General features: G+C 41.0%; 1 protein-coding gene across 2 annotated transcripts in view; it reads left to right on the top strand.

Annotated features, from left to right (window-relative positions):
• Positions 1-14,735, top strand: part of LOC106945276 (synapsin-3-like) — a 56,041-nt gene that overhangs the window by 26,019 nt on the left and 15,287 nt on the right. For both annotated transcript variants that reach the window (XM_015028838.1, XM_015028839.1), the window contains exons 3-4: positions 1,035-1,092; positions 10,595-10,686. In XM_015028838.1, the coding sequence (XP_014884324.1) occupies positions 1,035-1,092; positions 10,595-10,686 (150 nt within the window). The remainder of the gene's footprint in view (positions 1-1,034; positions 1,093-10,594; positions 10,687-14,735) is intronic.

Below are 14,735 nucleotides of genomic sequence, written 5' to 3'. Positions count from 1 at the left end.
CCTGTTTTGGAAGAACCCAAAATTTTTAAAAAACCCAAAAAAAAAAAAAAAAAAAAAAAAAAACTGTGGAGTTCTCACCAGTTACTTGAAATCCCCTAAAGGTCAGGTTCTAAAACCGTGGAAAAAGTGAGTCATTTCTTTTCCTACTTGCCAGGTATTTTAGACGATCAAGTGAAATTTGAGCTTTACTTCAATGAAACAAACATGGATATTTTAAGGTTGTTTTGTGCAGTATGGACTTTGTAGTGCAGGAAGGCAATCTGCAGTCGGGACCAGATACAAACATGATATTGTTTTCCCTCGCTGTCTGTAACTAAACAGGAAGGGCTTAGTCTGATTTAATGTCGAAGTGACTCAAGTGCAACAAAGTCAGAAGTCTCAGATCTCAGAAAATTTACAAGCAGAGTTGAAAAGTTGTGTGAGAGCAAAGGGCCCGGGCCCTTCAAATCTGACTCAGTTCTGGTCCAATTCAACCTGAACCTAAAGTGGCCTGACTAAGGTCCACTCTGCATGGTTCTAGTTGCTTTCCATTATGACAGTGCTGCGCAACAAGCACAGAAATATTTGCACATCATTATTACACTATGGTGTCAGTTTTAGTGTTACTTTTCTTTAAGCTCCAAATATACTAAATCCCTGTCGTGACCGCAGACCAACCAGTCTAACCAATCAGTGATCGGCGGTCTTCTGATGTCCTGTTTTGAGCCCAACTTGGCAAAATTCCAGCAAACTGTTGAGAAACTTGTGAAAGGAAAACCGTTGGGAAGTCGGTGGATTTAAACTGCAATTCCACCAACTTCTAAAATGAATGTAAATGTTTGGCATTTAAGTTTTAGAAACTCTCTATAGTGAAACCCTGTCACTAGTAATGACCTAAAGCAGGTAAGGTGTGCTAATGTCAAACAGTGAGAGAAGAAATAGACCTTTTTTTGTGCAGTTTTTGGTAATGATGTTTGTACATGTCATGCTTCATGTGTTGGGCGTCCCGCGCTTCGATGTTTCATTAAACCCTTTTCTGTTGTTCTTCCATGCAGGGCCAAGTATTTTCGGGGAAAGAAGCTGAACGGAGAATATGAGATTCGAGTTGAGCAGGTAGAGTAAATTTCATATGAACTAGTCTGCAGGCAACATGTTCGTTAAAGAATTAAACAATTTGTGTTCATCCATTTGAACTGTTTTACTTGAATACTTAACTTTGGAAACAACACTTTAGAAAAAATAATTAAAAAAAAACTCAACTTCTTCCCAGGTATTTAACAGCAAGATGTTTGCTACTGTTAGTGTACATAACTGAGAAGTAGAAAACATGTTATGTCTCCATCATTTGTACATCTAGAAACTAAAATTCATAATAAACAGTTTAAACTCTGTCAGACTGAATGGAAAATGTAAGTGAAGGCCAATTTCTACTCTGACCTTCCCATTCTAATACATCAACATACTTTTATCTACACCGTTCCATTGTAACACCACCTGCATGGTTTGGGCTACTGTTCTGCTCGAAGGTGAACCTTCACTCCATTCTCAAATCTTCTGCAGCCTCCAACAGTTTCTTCTCTAGGATTCTCTGTCTGTCTTCATCCATAAGCCTTACCTGCTAGCTTGACTCCCAAATGAGAATTTCTCCCCGATTCTCAAAGCTGAGATCACCTCGTCGGCCGTCCACTGCAGCTCCTGATAAGTTCTCCACCAACTTCACTTACCGACTAGAAGTATCCAGTTTTTCACATCAAAGTGATGCTTCCTCAGATGTTGATCTAAACGCTGTAAAACAAATTCCATCTAAACAAACAGTATTTGAAACTGAATCCACAGGAACATGTTTATATGTCTAGACTTGCAGCATCGTCAGTGTGAGCAGCATCAGCTCTACCCCGGAGGATTGTTGGCCTACCCATTGTTGGGACTGTAACTGTCTTTGAAACATGCTGGTGGAGTGTTTACGGGGGAAGAAGAAAAGAACCGCAGAAAGCTGGACGGGTGATTTCTTTATTTTTTTTATTGGCCATTTGCTCAGTTCTCCACTGTTGTGGTCACATCTTTAGACGCGGACGACTTGAGAGACTTTTCTATGAAATCAGAGTCGTCTTACTTTGAATATCCATAGAGCTGTGGTTATTAAGCTGAGTGAAGACTTGACAGAATTATTTGGGCCTGTTAAGTCGATAATTTGGGGACCAAACGAGCACTCCGGTACCCAGCGGAGACTGACCTACTTGCATCTTATTGGACCCAACACCCTTTCCCTTAAGCCTTCTGCACTTTGGATAAAAGGTCAGTTTGCTAATTGCTAATCCTTAGCCAGAATCTTCATTGACTGTTTGTGGCTTTTGCTAAGCCTTAGGAAGACTGTGTGAAAAGCGAGCGACATGCAACATGACAACCAAAGCCGTTCCGCTCTGTCTCCAGCCCGTCTCTTTTTGCCTTCGTCAGCACCTATACAGAGCCAAACTGCAGCTTGAAGCTGTTCAAGTCGACCCCAAAAGCTGTTTTTCTCATCACGTCTTTACACCTTGTGATTATCCCATTTATGTCTTGCACGGATTGACATTTGACTCTGAAATCATACACTATCTCCCATCTGTCATGTTAATAATGTGTGGTAAGCTCCTTGAAGCAGCCCCACATCATTACCAAACCTCTTCAGTGTGCTCGCCTCCTTGTAAGGTCTGATCTCCATGCTTAAATACAGAGCTACCACAGTAAGGGATGCTGCAGATGGGCGTAATGCAAGCCTGTTTTTATATATAAATAAATAAAGTAAAGTTTCACCATAGCTAACAGTTTTCCCCTTTTTGCACAACCTACGTTAAAGTTTAAGTTCTGGAATCTCGTTTTGACCAGTAAACGTCTGTTTGTGGGGCCACAGGCGGTCACAACAAGACAAAGCAGTGACTGGGACAAAAGACTGAACAAAGTTCTCCATATATATTAAATTGTGAGGACATCTCTTATCCACTGCTTCCTGAGACCTTACTGGTTTTCTGTCTGATTTAGTCCTGGATCATCCAAAACATTAATTTTACCTTCATGAAATTGTTGTTTTTGCCAATTTGGACGTGTGCTCAGTCTCTTTTTCTAGTCCTTGGGTCTAAAACCGAATGGTGATCGTATTTTAATTCCATCATACTGAAAAGTAACCCCAGATCACACATGCGGCTACCATGTTTCCATCCATCTTTGTACCCATGGTCGCAAAGGCAAGAGGTTTAGGAGGGAGACCCAGACATCTGTTTCCCCAGCAACATCCTCCAGCTCATTCTGGGGGATCCCAAGGCGTCAGATGGGATAAATGGTCCCTGTAACGAGTTCTGGGTCTTTCCGGGGGGTTTCGTCCCAGTGAGACGTGGCCAGAAAACCTTCATAGGGAGATGCCCAGGGGCCCTCTTGATCCACATCAACTGACTCCTTTTGACGCAGAGAACCAGTGGCTTTACTTTGAGTTGGCCCCCAACTGTTGGAGCTCATCAACCAATTGATGAGGCTGAGTCCTTCCACCTTTCAGAGGAAGCTCATTTGTATCCAGGATCTTGTTGTTTCGGTCATGACGCCAAGCCTTTCTGCAGACAGCTTCCTTCATGGACAACAAGGTTGCAATTTGTCCAGGAGCTTTTAGCCATTTGACAGGAAGAAATTCTCAAAAGTAATCTATGGGGTATGAAAAACAGGATAGTGGAAGCAGACTAGTTCATGCAAAATATCGTTGCAATCACACAATACACAAATGGTTCGACCCAGGCCTTGTGCCACGAAGGGGAGGTGGACGCTTCCCTGCAAACAAAGTCATGCAGTTTTTGTCACGCATCTGAGAACCAATTTCATCACTTCGGGTCAAGCGGAGGAGCCGACTCTCATTCTAGCGGCTCAACACTCAGCAGTGAACGACAACAGGACCACATGAGGTCCTGAGGTTCCCAAACTAGGCGCACTTGTCTCCATGGTTACGCTTTATTTGCTCATTTGCAGTAAAACGCCTTTGTCTTGCAGTCCTCCGTAGCCCACATACATGGAGAACACTACAGGAGCTTGACAGAAATTAAATCATGTGTTTTCACCAGTTTTTGAGAACCCTTTGGTTCTTGTAAGATCTGAAATTCTTGAAGTCTAGTTAGAAAATGGAAGAAATAAAATGCTTTTTCTTGCGTTTGGACCTCCTTAGGGCAAGCAGAAAAACTACAGTATATGGACTTGTTAAAACTGAACTGAGATATTCTACACTAACTAGAAATTCAATTTTAGACCCGTTATTGTACCAGTGAAAACAAAAGTCTCATCCCTTTCATGTGAACCCGGCGTTTCACATTGTCTTCACTTGTACCATCATCGTTACACCCTCATTAGTTTGTTATATCCGAACCAGATTTTGTGTCGGTGCTACTTTCTCATCATCTCTGCCGTTTGTGTTTGGTACCTCACCTCAGTCCCAGCTGGAACAAGGGTCACCTCTGTTGTTTAGGATCTTGTGGGGCAACATCTGCTCAGCAGCCGTGTGGCCTCACAGTTATTGATGCTTGTTTGGGTTGCAGCCATGCCAGCTCCCAGGCAGCTAGCTGGATGTTATCAGTAGCCCCTTTTACTCCAGCTGATTTTCACCTCTGATAAAAGGAATCTGTGCAGAGCGAGCTCCTGACAGATGATTTGTTACTGATTGCAGATATTTGATTTATCCAATTGCCCTCACGCCCCTAGAGTGAAATTCTATAATTTAGGGCTTTGGAAAACGTAAAATTCACAGTACTTGGCAAAGATTAGCCGATAATAATTTGGACCGTGTGAGTAACTTACTGTAATCCTGACTTTACAGTTGAAGTGGTTTGAACAGGTCTGGTTATTTCGAAATTACAAAAATTACAGATCTAGTGACAGATGCTGCTGCTGTGTGACCCATGTGTTAAATCATTCTGATGTATTCAGTGCTGCAGAAAACTCCTTTAATTTCACCCAGTCTTTTGTTTATTTAACCTTTAGAAATGCAAAAAGTATCTGGAATTGATTAAAATTCATAATCATATTGTTTTTTTTATTTACAATATTAATTTAGTTTCAGATTTAAGTAATGTGAGATTAAATAATTCAATATTTAGTTTCTTGAAATATGTAGTTCCAAATTAAATATCTGGAGCTAAGCAATATGGACAAAAATTTCACAATATATTCTTGTGCATTGAGCTGTTTGATCATTAATTATTGTAGCATAATATAGTTTCAAATTAAAAGTTTAGTTTCAAAATTAGTATCTATTTCAGTACAAATTTAAAGAACAAAAGAAAATAAATTGTAAAACATAAATAACTTATCTTAAAAAAATCTTCACAAGCCGAACATTGAATTTCCCTTGAGTTGAAGGAATTAATAGTAACATACTTTATCAAATAACAATATATTAATGTACAAATCCTATTTGGAGGAACTACTGTTTTAGTCTGGCAATCCACTGGACGGCTATGAGTTTAGCTGTTCCCTCAAGGAAAAGACATTTGCCTGTCTGCACTGTCGAGTACAACGTTTGGTGTGAGGCTTTCTGTCAGGAATTAAGCTTAGACCTTTAGCATATCAGGACATTTTAGGACAATTTCATGTCCCTGACTTTCTAAGAAGAGTTTAGGGGAAACCTCTTGCTGTTGGACCCTGACAGCACACCACTGCACAAAGCAAGGTCCATCAAGATATGGACAAATGTGTTTGTGGAATAATTTGACCAGCCTTCAGAGTCCTGACCTCAACTCAATGGAACACTTTTGGGATGAATTAAAGCTTAAAATTTATGCAAAGCATCGTAATCCAACATCGGTGTCTTAATAATTATTCAGGAATAAAAAAAATTGCTTGTAAATTTCTCCTTTATTTCTCTAATTGGTGTTAAAACAATATGTCTACTACTGTATCTGTTTCTGTTGAGTTCAAATTGAGTTAAACTTGTTCATAACTCCGAAGCCAAACCTTGGCTCTTATTAGCGGCAGATCAAAAAGCCGTTCTGAATCGTCCGTGGATGGAGCTCAGCACATAACAGTCAGGTCTGAAAGCATTTCTTCGATGTATCACTTCCTGTTTTCCTTTCCCAGGGCAAGAGCTGCTCCGAGACTAGTGTCTGAATGAGTAACCATGATGGTATCCATGGTGCTGAGGAAAACCTCTCCTCCTGGCTCCTGGGCCTTCTGGGCACCAACCACTGCATCTGTTACTGCCCAATAACAATGGCTGTTAAGTCTCCTCTCATCCTTAACCATCCAATCAGAGAAGCCAGGAAGTTGCCCGCTCTCTTGTTTTGTTTTGCCACAGCCAAAGTCAGCGTAGGTCTCCATGTTTGGGATGGGATTAGCTAAGAAGGAAGAATTGACTTGGGTGTGCAAATTTGCTTAGGAGTGTCTGAGCATATTCATACATTCACTAGATAGAAGTGGGAGTTTATCTTTTTTTTTTTTTCCAGTGGAAAGAGGATTAACATTTGCACATATATTTCAGCTCCCACCCCCACATAGTGTTTAAATAGGTTAAAGCAGAGGTTCCCAAACTGTGGGGCGCGCCCCCTAGGGGGGGCGCCGTGTCATTGCAGGGGGGGCGCGGGAAGCCGTCTGGATAAAAAAAAACATGAACACTGTATGCGCTGGGTTTTTACCTTAGAATGGCCAACTCTCTGTTATTCCTATGTCAATTTGATACAGTAGAGGCTTCCACACTTCCCATATTTGTGTCCTCTGTCACTTTTATCAGCAGTTAAAACTGTTTAATCCGTTGTTAACATGTTGTAACCTGTTTTTCCGAGGCAGAAAATGTTTGGAAACCACTGGGGGGGCGCAGAAGGAAAAGATTGGGAACCACTGGGTTAAAGCACTATGATTGGGTGTTGTAGAAAAACTTGCAGATAATACTTCCTCTTTATATGGATTCAAGGCCGTCCAAGGTTGGACAATGCTGTCTTAAAATATCAAATGCCAATCAAAGCTCAGAAAAGTGTAGAAAGTAACCGACTGGACTTGCTGTTGGAGGATAAAAGAAACACAAGCTGTGAAAGGTCAGTTTAAAGAATAGTTTCAATCTTCATTATGTTTAAAAGTTAGCTTCCAGTTTCAGCTTGACTTTGTCTTGTTATTAATGTACCGTCTTTACATGCAAATCAAAGTCATTTCAATGGATTTTGGATTTATCCGGCACATGTTGACTGATCACATGGACGAAAACAGAGATGCACAACAAGGCAATCACGCTCTCATTTCATTTATTTAAATGTCTCAAATTAATTTCAAATGAACGTTTTAGAATAATGAGAAACAATCAGAAACAAAACAAAAACAAACCACAAATCTGGAGAACATCTGAAAACTCCACACAGAAACACGCCGGCCAAGATCTGAACTGGCAACCTCTGAGAAGGAAAAGATGAGTCATTTCATATCAGCTTAGGTCTTAAGTCTGTCGTATGTTTGGGATGGCACTCTTTCAATCTGTTAAGAAGCATGACCAAGCGAGAAGTCCTTGTCGACATCATGACTACAAGCCTTATGGACACAGAGCAAGAAGAGCCTGTTGATGTCATGGCTATTAGCCTTAAAGGCAAAGAGGCATTGATCACATCATGACCATTAGTCTTACAGGCAAAAAACAAGGAGAACTTGTTGGTGTCATGGCTGTTAGCCTTAAGGACACAAAGCAAGAAGCACTTGCTGGAGTTTTGTCTGTCCGCATTTTGGACACAAACTAAGTATTTGTTGCTGAAATTCTACTTTAAGACCTAAAGCAAGTTCTCCATGTTTGTGTCATGACCTGATGTGTTGGTTAAGGAAGGACGAGTCGGCATACGGCTACTTTACCTGCAACTTTTCATGCAGTTAACTGGATTGCTTAATAATACTCATGATGAGATTGTTGGCACTGCAAGGCCAATTGTGAAAGGCCAAGAAACCTTTTAGGTACCTGGATCACAACAAGCTGAAAGAATCAATCTAGGACCGACCAATAGGGCAGAGGTCATGCAGGTGTGATTCTCTGTTGCTGCGTTCTGATGGACAGTACGGTCTAAACAGCATAATGAAGAGAAACTGAGGCTCTTGATAAATCTGGCGTTACATAATCTCAACGCACTTTTGTGACCCTACATGAGGATCAAAAGGAAATGACAGAAAACAAATTGACTAGAGCAGCTTTTATGTTTTATGTCGACCCAATGATTTTCCCGTCAAAGAAAAGTAACAGTCTGAAGTTCTTCCCTATGCTTCATGCAAATGTTTCCAATACAACTCGGCCACAGAACGTTTCTCCCTCACGCATTTAGCTATTTATTTAGCGAGGCAGTCCAGAGCTTAATCCATCAAGCCTTAAATCGTAAACCTAATTCTTTGATTAGTGGAGTGCCAAATACCGTTAACCATGTGCGGTGCATGTGTGCAGAGAACTACTTCAATATGCAAATTTTGCTTTCGAGACATCCCCAGAGACTCGGTGGGAAAAGTTTCAATAGAGAGGAGAAAAATTGAGTTTGTAAAACGTTGCATAATTTGAGTGATTTCTTTAAAAACCAAAAACGATTCATGCTCATTGGCAGAGCACTGTTGTTTGACATTAACAGCAAAGCAGATAACTCTTCGCTCTGGTTTTTGACACTTCTATGGCTCATAATGTCACTTGATTATTTATCTGTTGAGATATTTTGATATTTTATGGCTGCACCCAGCAGAATTAAGAGTCAGTAAGAGACTCTCGGTCCAACATTTACTCAGGCTTCTCGCGCTCACTTTTAAATGAAATGCAGCTGTGCTTTCTGCACGGTGTTCTGCTGGAGCGTTGACCGGGACCTGCCCATCTGAATTTTTGTTTTCCCACACATGGTCAGCAGGCTATTTGTGCAGGGTCCATTTATTGTGCCATTTGTGTCATGTCTCATGCTTTGAAGGAATGTAAAGACCAACAAACACCAGCTATTCCTGCGTGAGGTCAACCTGCTGCCGTTCAGCGTACCTCCAGGGAAAACTCTACCTGGTGCAAAGGAATGATGGAAGGAATGCCGTCCAGCTGCATCCAGAAAACTTATGTTGTGTGGAAAGCCAGAAAAGAAAGGGAGTTTAAAGTGGTTTAGAAATGGGGAAAAAGAATTATCTGCTTGCCGATGCCACTGCCCTGTTACCATCATCCTGGTGTTCGGAGCCACCAGGGTTAGCTGATCAATAGACCTCAGGGAGTGAGATGGAATGTAAGGCGGGGTGAAGCACAAACACTCACATCTGTTTGCCAGAAGGAGAACTTTCACATTTCCACTTGTCTCTACATCTATTCAACTCCAACAAATCACGCAAGAACAGTTTAAATAGTTTAATGACTTTCTAATTCAATTTCAAAGCGAGTAGTGGAGTCTTGCTTTAAAAATGATTCAATCCATCCTATGTGAAATATACGGCTAAATCAAGAAAACCATCTGAAAAGTTTAGAAAAAAAACAGATCAATGTTTTGGATGCAGAGGTAAAAGGATACAAAAAGAAAACCGAGGCCCTGAGGTTTCAGTTTTCACAGTTAGATACTGAACACTCCAGCGCTCTGTGCCACTACTGACACCAAAACAGAAGAGGAGCCGGCTCCAGTTTGCTCCCAATTGTACGTGTTGATGCCAAAAAAGGGTTTGAGGATTTTGCTCAGTGGAACGATGAAATGAAAGTGGAGCCGAACTCAAGACGGGGTCAGTCTAGTATCTGGAAACCCTGGCAGAACGTGTCGCTGTCTGTAAGCACAGAAGCTGCAGCTCCACCAAGTTCTACGGATACCAGAGTGGCTGTCATGGTGGGAGAGACTACTGAAAAATCACAGGCCGGTTTGATTGTCAGCAGGGGGAAATCAGGACACTTTTTTTAGTTTGTAAAGTTTTTTTGAGGGGTTTCTTGATATTTTTTTTTAGATTTTTTGGGTCTGATTTGAATAGCAGGACATGTCCGATGTGAGTGACTTTTGGAAACTGAGTTCCACATACAGTGAGCTTTTGTCTGTAGACTTAAGCTGGTAAAACAGATTGTACGTTACAGCTTCCTGCATGTATGTTAAACTTGTATTACTTGAATTTTCCCTTCATGAAAACATTTTTTCGGAAGAAACAAACCTTAATGTTTTTTTTGTTTGTTTGTTTTTTGTCTTCACTTTGGTCAATACCATCTATACATTTCTTGAATTTTCAAATGTTTTTTTTTTTTTTTTTTTTTTTTTTTTTTTTTGGTCCCCCACCCCCCAAAATTCCTTTCCCAGAAGTGGAGTTGTTGTCCCTTCCTTTTGAGAATCTCTGGGAGTCTGAGTGAGTCATTAAGTAGCCAAGCTACGGCCTTTCACAAGGCCCTCACTGTCCTGGAGGCCAGAGACTGGGGATAACTCAATTTGCCTTCTCCGACCAGCTCGCTCTGTCTCTCCCAGTCTTGTCTTCTGCTCAACTCCGTGCAAATGCAGAAAGGCATGGTGACGTAAGAAAGCAATTTACTTTAACGTTATGTAGACGTATTGCTGTCAACAGGCCAAAAGAAATAGCGTTGAGTCAAGGGGTTCATCTGCGGCACATACATGTGACCTCATGCTTCATGTCGCTGTAAAAATCTAAACTTGGGTTTTGCTTTTCGGTTTCCCAGGCGGAGTTCTCAGAGATCAACCTGGCCTCTTACGTCAACTCAGGATGCATGGTGGACATGCAGGTCAACAAGGGTGGCTCCAAAGTCATCAGGTGAGTTTTTAGAGGTAACGCTCAGGAGAGATGGTGCAGTTTTGTCAAGGAAAACAAAAAGAAAACAAACAAAAGAAGGAAAAAAACCTGAAAAATCACAGTTGGAGAATGAACTTTGTCGAGTTTCTGATGGCACAAATTATTTCTTCACTGTATCCAGTCATTTTAATATTACTAAGTGACTGGTCAGACTTTCTGGACCAGGACTTGACTGGTTCAGGTCTTACCTAAAGAACAGGGATTTCTTTGTGTCAGTAGGTAACTTCTCATCAGAGCAGACAGAAGTCAATACAAGGTTTAATCCTGGGATGTCTCTCATTTAACATCCACACTGGCTCAGGTTATCATAAGAAATTAGAGTAGTTACCATAGCTGCACAGATGATGCACAGCTCTACATTACGAGAGCTGTGTTCAGTGATTGGCTGAATGCAGCCAATCACTGAACAGAGGCTTAGAACAGATAAATGTGTGGATGTGCCAAAGCTTTCTTCAGCTGAACAGAAACAGAACCAAAGTTATCTTTGGACCTAAAGAGAAGAATCTAGAATCAATGCACACCACAACACATTAAAGGTCTGCTGTTGTTGTATCAACCTTCCAGATCTCTCAGGTCTTCTGATTCTGGTTCTGCTCTGCATCCAGAACCAGAACCAAACATGGAGAAGTAGCATTCAGCTTCTATGCACCACAAATCTGGAACAAACTTCCAGAAAACTGAACAGCTGAAACACTGAGTTCCTTTAAATCAAGGGCTAAAAACCCGTTTGCTTAGAGCTGCCTTTGATTAATAATAACCGGAATATTGATTAAGTCTACTCTTCATTATTGATGATTTTGAAAATGGCATTTGTGAAAATGTAATGTTTGCTTCTCATTTGCTGTTAATACTCACCATATACAATTATGTTATTATGTAAAGCACTTAACTTTCCTTATGGCTCAAATGTTCCATACAAACAAACCTGACTTGAAAACATTTGAGGTCAGTAATGGAATGAAAAAGCGACCAGGCATGAGCGCCATGCAGCCAGGAGAGGGACTGCTTTGTCTGGTGAGGTAACTGCTGAGAGAATCACAGATAAACAACAGATTCTGGTAGGAAAGATGACCTCATGGTGCTGCTTAATCTGAACGAGTGCAGCACAATATGCCAAACTGCAGTCGTCATGGCAATATCAGGGGTGTGCATTATTGCAGTTGCAAGTGGCCTGCTTGAAGAACCAAAATTTAGGATAAACTTTTAGTGCCGTCCATTTCCACACTTGACGTATATTTTTAGTGTTTGGGTTAATTGGTTTGTGTTTTACTGACGTGCATCATAACTTTAAAGCAGGTGGAAAAAGTGTTGTCTTTGCATTTAGTTGTAGGTGACTGTAGCTCTTCTTGTGCTAGCTGGTCTCTTTAAAACATGAAGAGATGAGATGAAACGATATTGGCTGAAATGACACACAGTACAGGGTTCTGTTCAGCTGAGCCGACATCAGTTCTCGTTGTCACAGTTGTGTGACAGAAGTTGCGTCTTTTTTTTTCTCAGCCTCAGGTCATCCGTCCCTTCTTGTCACAGCCTCCCTGGTGAACGTTTCGCCACCCTCTGCATGTGAAACTATTGTGAGTTTGGTCAGAATTTTGTGGGAATGTTTGTTTATGTGGAAAACAGACCAAACTACTCAACTTCCAGAATCCGTTTTTTCAGCCACAGAGCAGGATGGATAGTTTAGGGGAACAATTGTCTGAGGCTGAGAGGAAGTAAGTACTGTTGGACTAAAACACCGAACTCTTCCTGCTCTGTTCTGGTCCGATGCAGCGGATAAACATCCCACCAACACCTTCCATGTGTTTCCTTTGGGATTCCAGTAACATGGAAAATAAAATTTTGCAGCTCATCAATCATTATTTCCTCTGAATTTGTGAACTTGTAATAATGGTTCCTCTCTGCTGTCATCACTGTGTTTACTGATGTAAACCACCATTATGACCAAACTCCATGATGTAAACCGTAGTGGGAGGGGCTTCACAGGAGCTCGGCTCGGTGTGTTTTGACGATAAAAGGTGTGTGTGAAAACACACGTCCCGAAATCATGTGATTGATAATTGATGTTTGACCAAAGTCGAACAATTCCCTTAAGGGAACAGATTCCTGAAGGGAACTGTTGACTGTTTTTAGAACCACATTTTTCTCAATTTACTCAATAACATTATAACATGATGTCAAGCTCAAGAAAGCCTATTTAACATGATACTGCCCCTTTAAGCAGTTAATCTTACAGGGTTGGACTGTATTAGGTCTTCCCTACTCTAGCTAAAGTAGAGCATCCCTCTCAAATATGTTTGCAACACATTATATCTCAACAGTTAATAAAATTGGAGCAATGCTTCTCCTGCTGATTTTTAGGAGATTGCCTCAGCAGAAACATTTTAGCCTTTAGGAATATTGCTTAAATGTTGGATCTCAGCCTCAGAACCACCCAGTGACAGGAAGGGGCCTGACTGTGTCCTGAGGACAGTCGTCAGCTTGGGGATTCTGAAGCAGCCGCCTTAACAATGAAACCTGTTTCCAGCCCTGACACTGAGGTTATTGTGTGATATGGAATATTTTTTTCGTGAAATATCAGTAATGATAGAACAGCAAAATTGTATTCAGATGGTGTGACTGCTGCCTCGCTCACAAACACTGACGTTCACCGCCAAATTACTTTGCTTATCACTTATGACTCTGAACTGGTCTACAAATAGAATAATGGTCAATTCAAGCAGCCGGTCCCACCGGGACATGACTAATAACGCTTAGTGGTCCCACAGCTATAAAGTCAGAAGTTCAACTTCTAGAAGTTGCTTTTGTTTCCGTTTAGTTGCCGCGTTTCCTCCCAGAAAGAGCCGCAGGGGAATAGCTTGGATAAAAGAATTGGCTAAAAACTCAGCAGACCCTTCAGATCCTTCCCATTTCATAGATTATGTCCTAATTATGTCTGCGACAGCCGCGTGTTTCATTCTGCGCCAGAGGAATGCATAAACACCAGCTTCCCAAGCACAAATTAAACACACGCCATGTGATTGAGTTTTCTTTGAGTGCATGTGATCATTCTAGGATGGCACTTGCATACACTCACACACACACACACACACACACAAATGCCGGGTTTATTTTTTAAGCCATATTTAAAGCAGGCTCCTACTTTTCCACGTGTCTCCTGGCCGATGTGACCCTTGACCCCTCTGTGCAGACATGCTGCCCTGCGCTGGCTCCACCAAGCAGCTCTTGTTCTCACAGTTCTGTGGTTTCACTGCTCTCACACTTGTCCATGTGCTATGCATTGTAAAAAAAAGAATGTTAATGTAGTGTCAGAATACATTAGGGAGCAACCATGGTGGAAAGTAAACACTTGTTCTGTTAAGAATGATTAAAAGTTATCAAAAAGAAAATGGCATTAAGTGAAAATATTATGTACTGTTGATATTTTATGAAATTGCACTTTTGGTTTCAGTGTCACTAGACAAACTCACACTCTGATGTGGTGGATGGGGGAACAAAAATACTGAAACCCAACCTGACGCAGTGGTGGAGAAAGTACTCAAAAAATGTACTTAAGTAAAAGTACAAATACACAGGCAAAAATGTACTCAAGTAAAAGTCAAAGTACCACATTAACATTTTACTTAAGTAAAAAAGTACTGACTTTTAAAAATACTTAAGTATTAAAAGTAAAAGTACTTGCTGAATACATAACCTAATCGCTAATATCATTAAGTGTGCCGATAGTATTTAATTTGAATACATCATAAATGTGCCATTTTAATAAACAATGTCACAGATTAAACATGTTCTTATTGTGTTTATTCTCTGTAAGAGTTTAGACTTAGATATGTGATTCTATGCATCATAATATCAGGGATGGAAACATCTTATTTCCTGTCCTAACTTATTTCCTGTCCAACTGAAAGGGGATGGAATGAAGGTGTGGGGGGGAAGACATGCAATCGAGGAACCACGTAGCAGAGTTGTAGTCAAGACCACCGAACCCGAGACCAAGACCAGCGCCCTGCGCTACA

The sequence above is a fragment of the Poecilia latipinna genome, unplaced genomic scaffold (assembly GCF_001443285.1).
Source record: "Poecilia latipinna isolate Pla-1442-1.1 unplaced genomic scaffold, P_latipinna-1.0 Scaffold137, whole genome shotgun sequence".
Lineage (NCBI taxonomy): Eukaryota > Metazoa > Chordata > Actinopteri > Cyprinodontiformes > Poeciliidae > Poecilia > Poecilia latipinna.
Note: the sequence above shows the minus strand (reverse complement) of the source record. Positions and strands in the feature narration are given on the sequence as shown.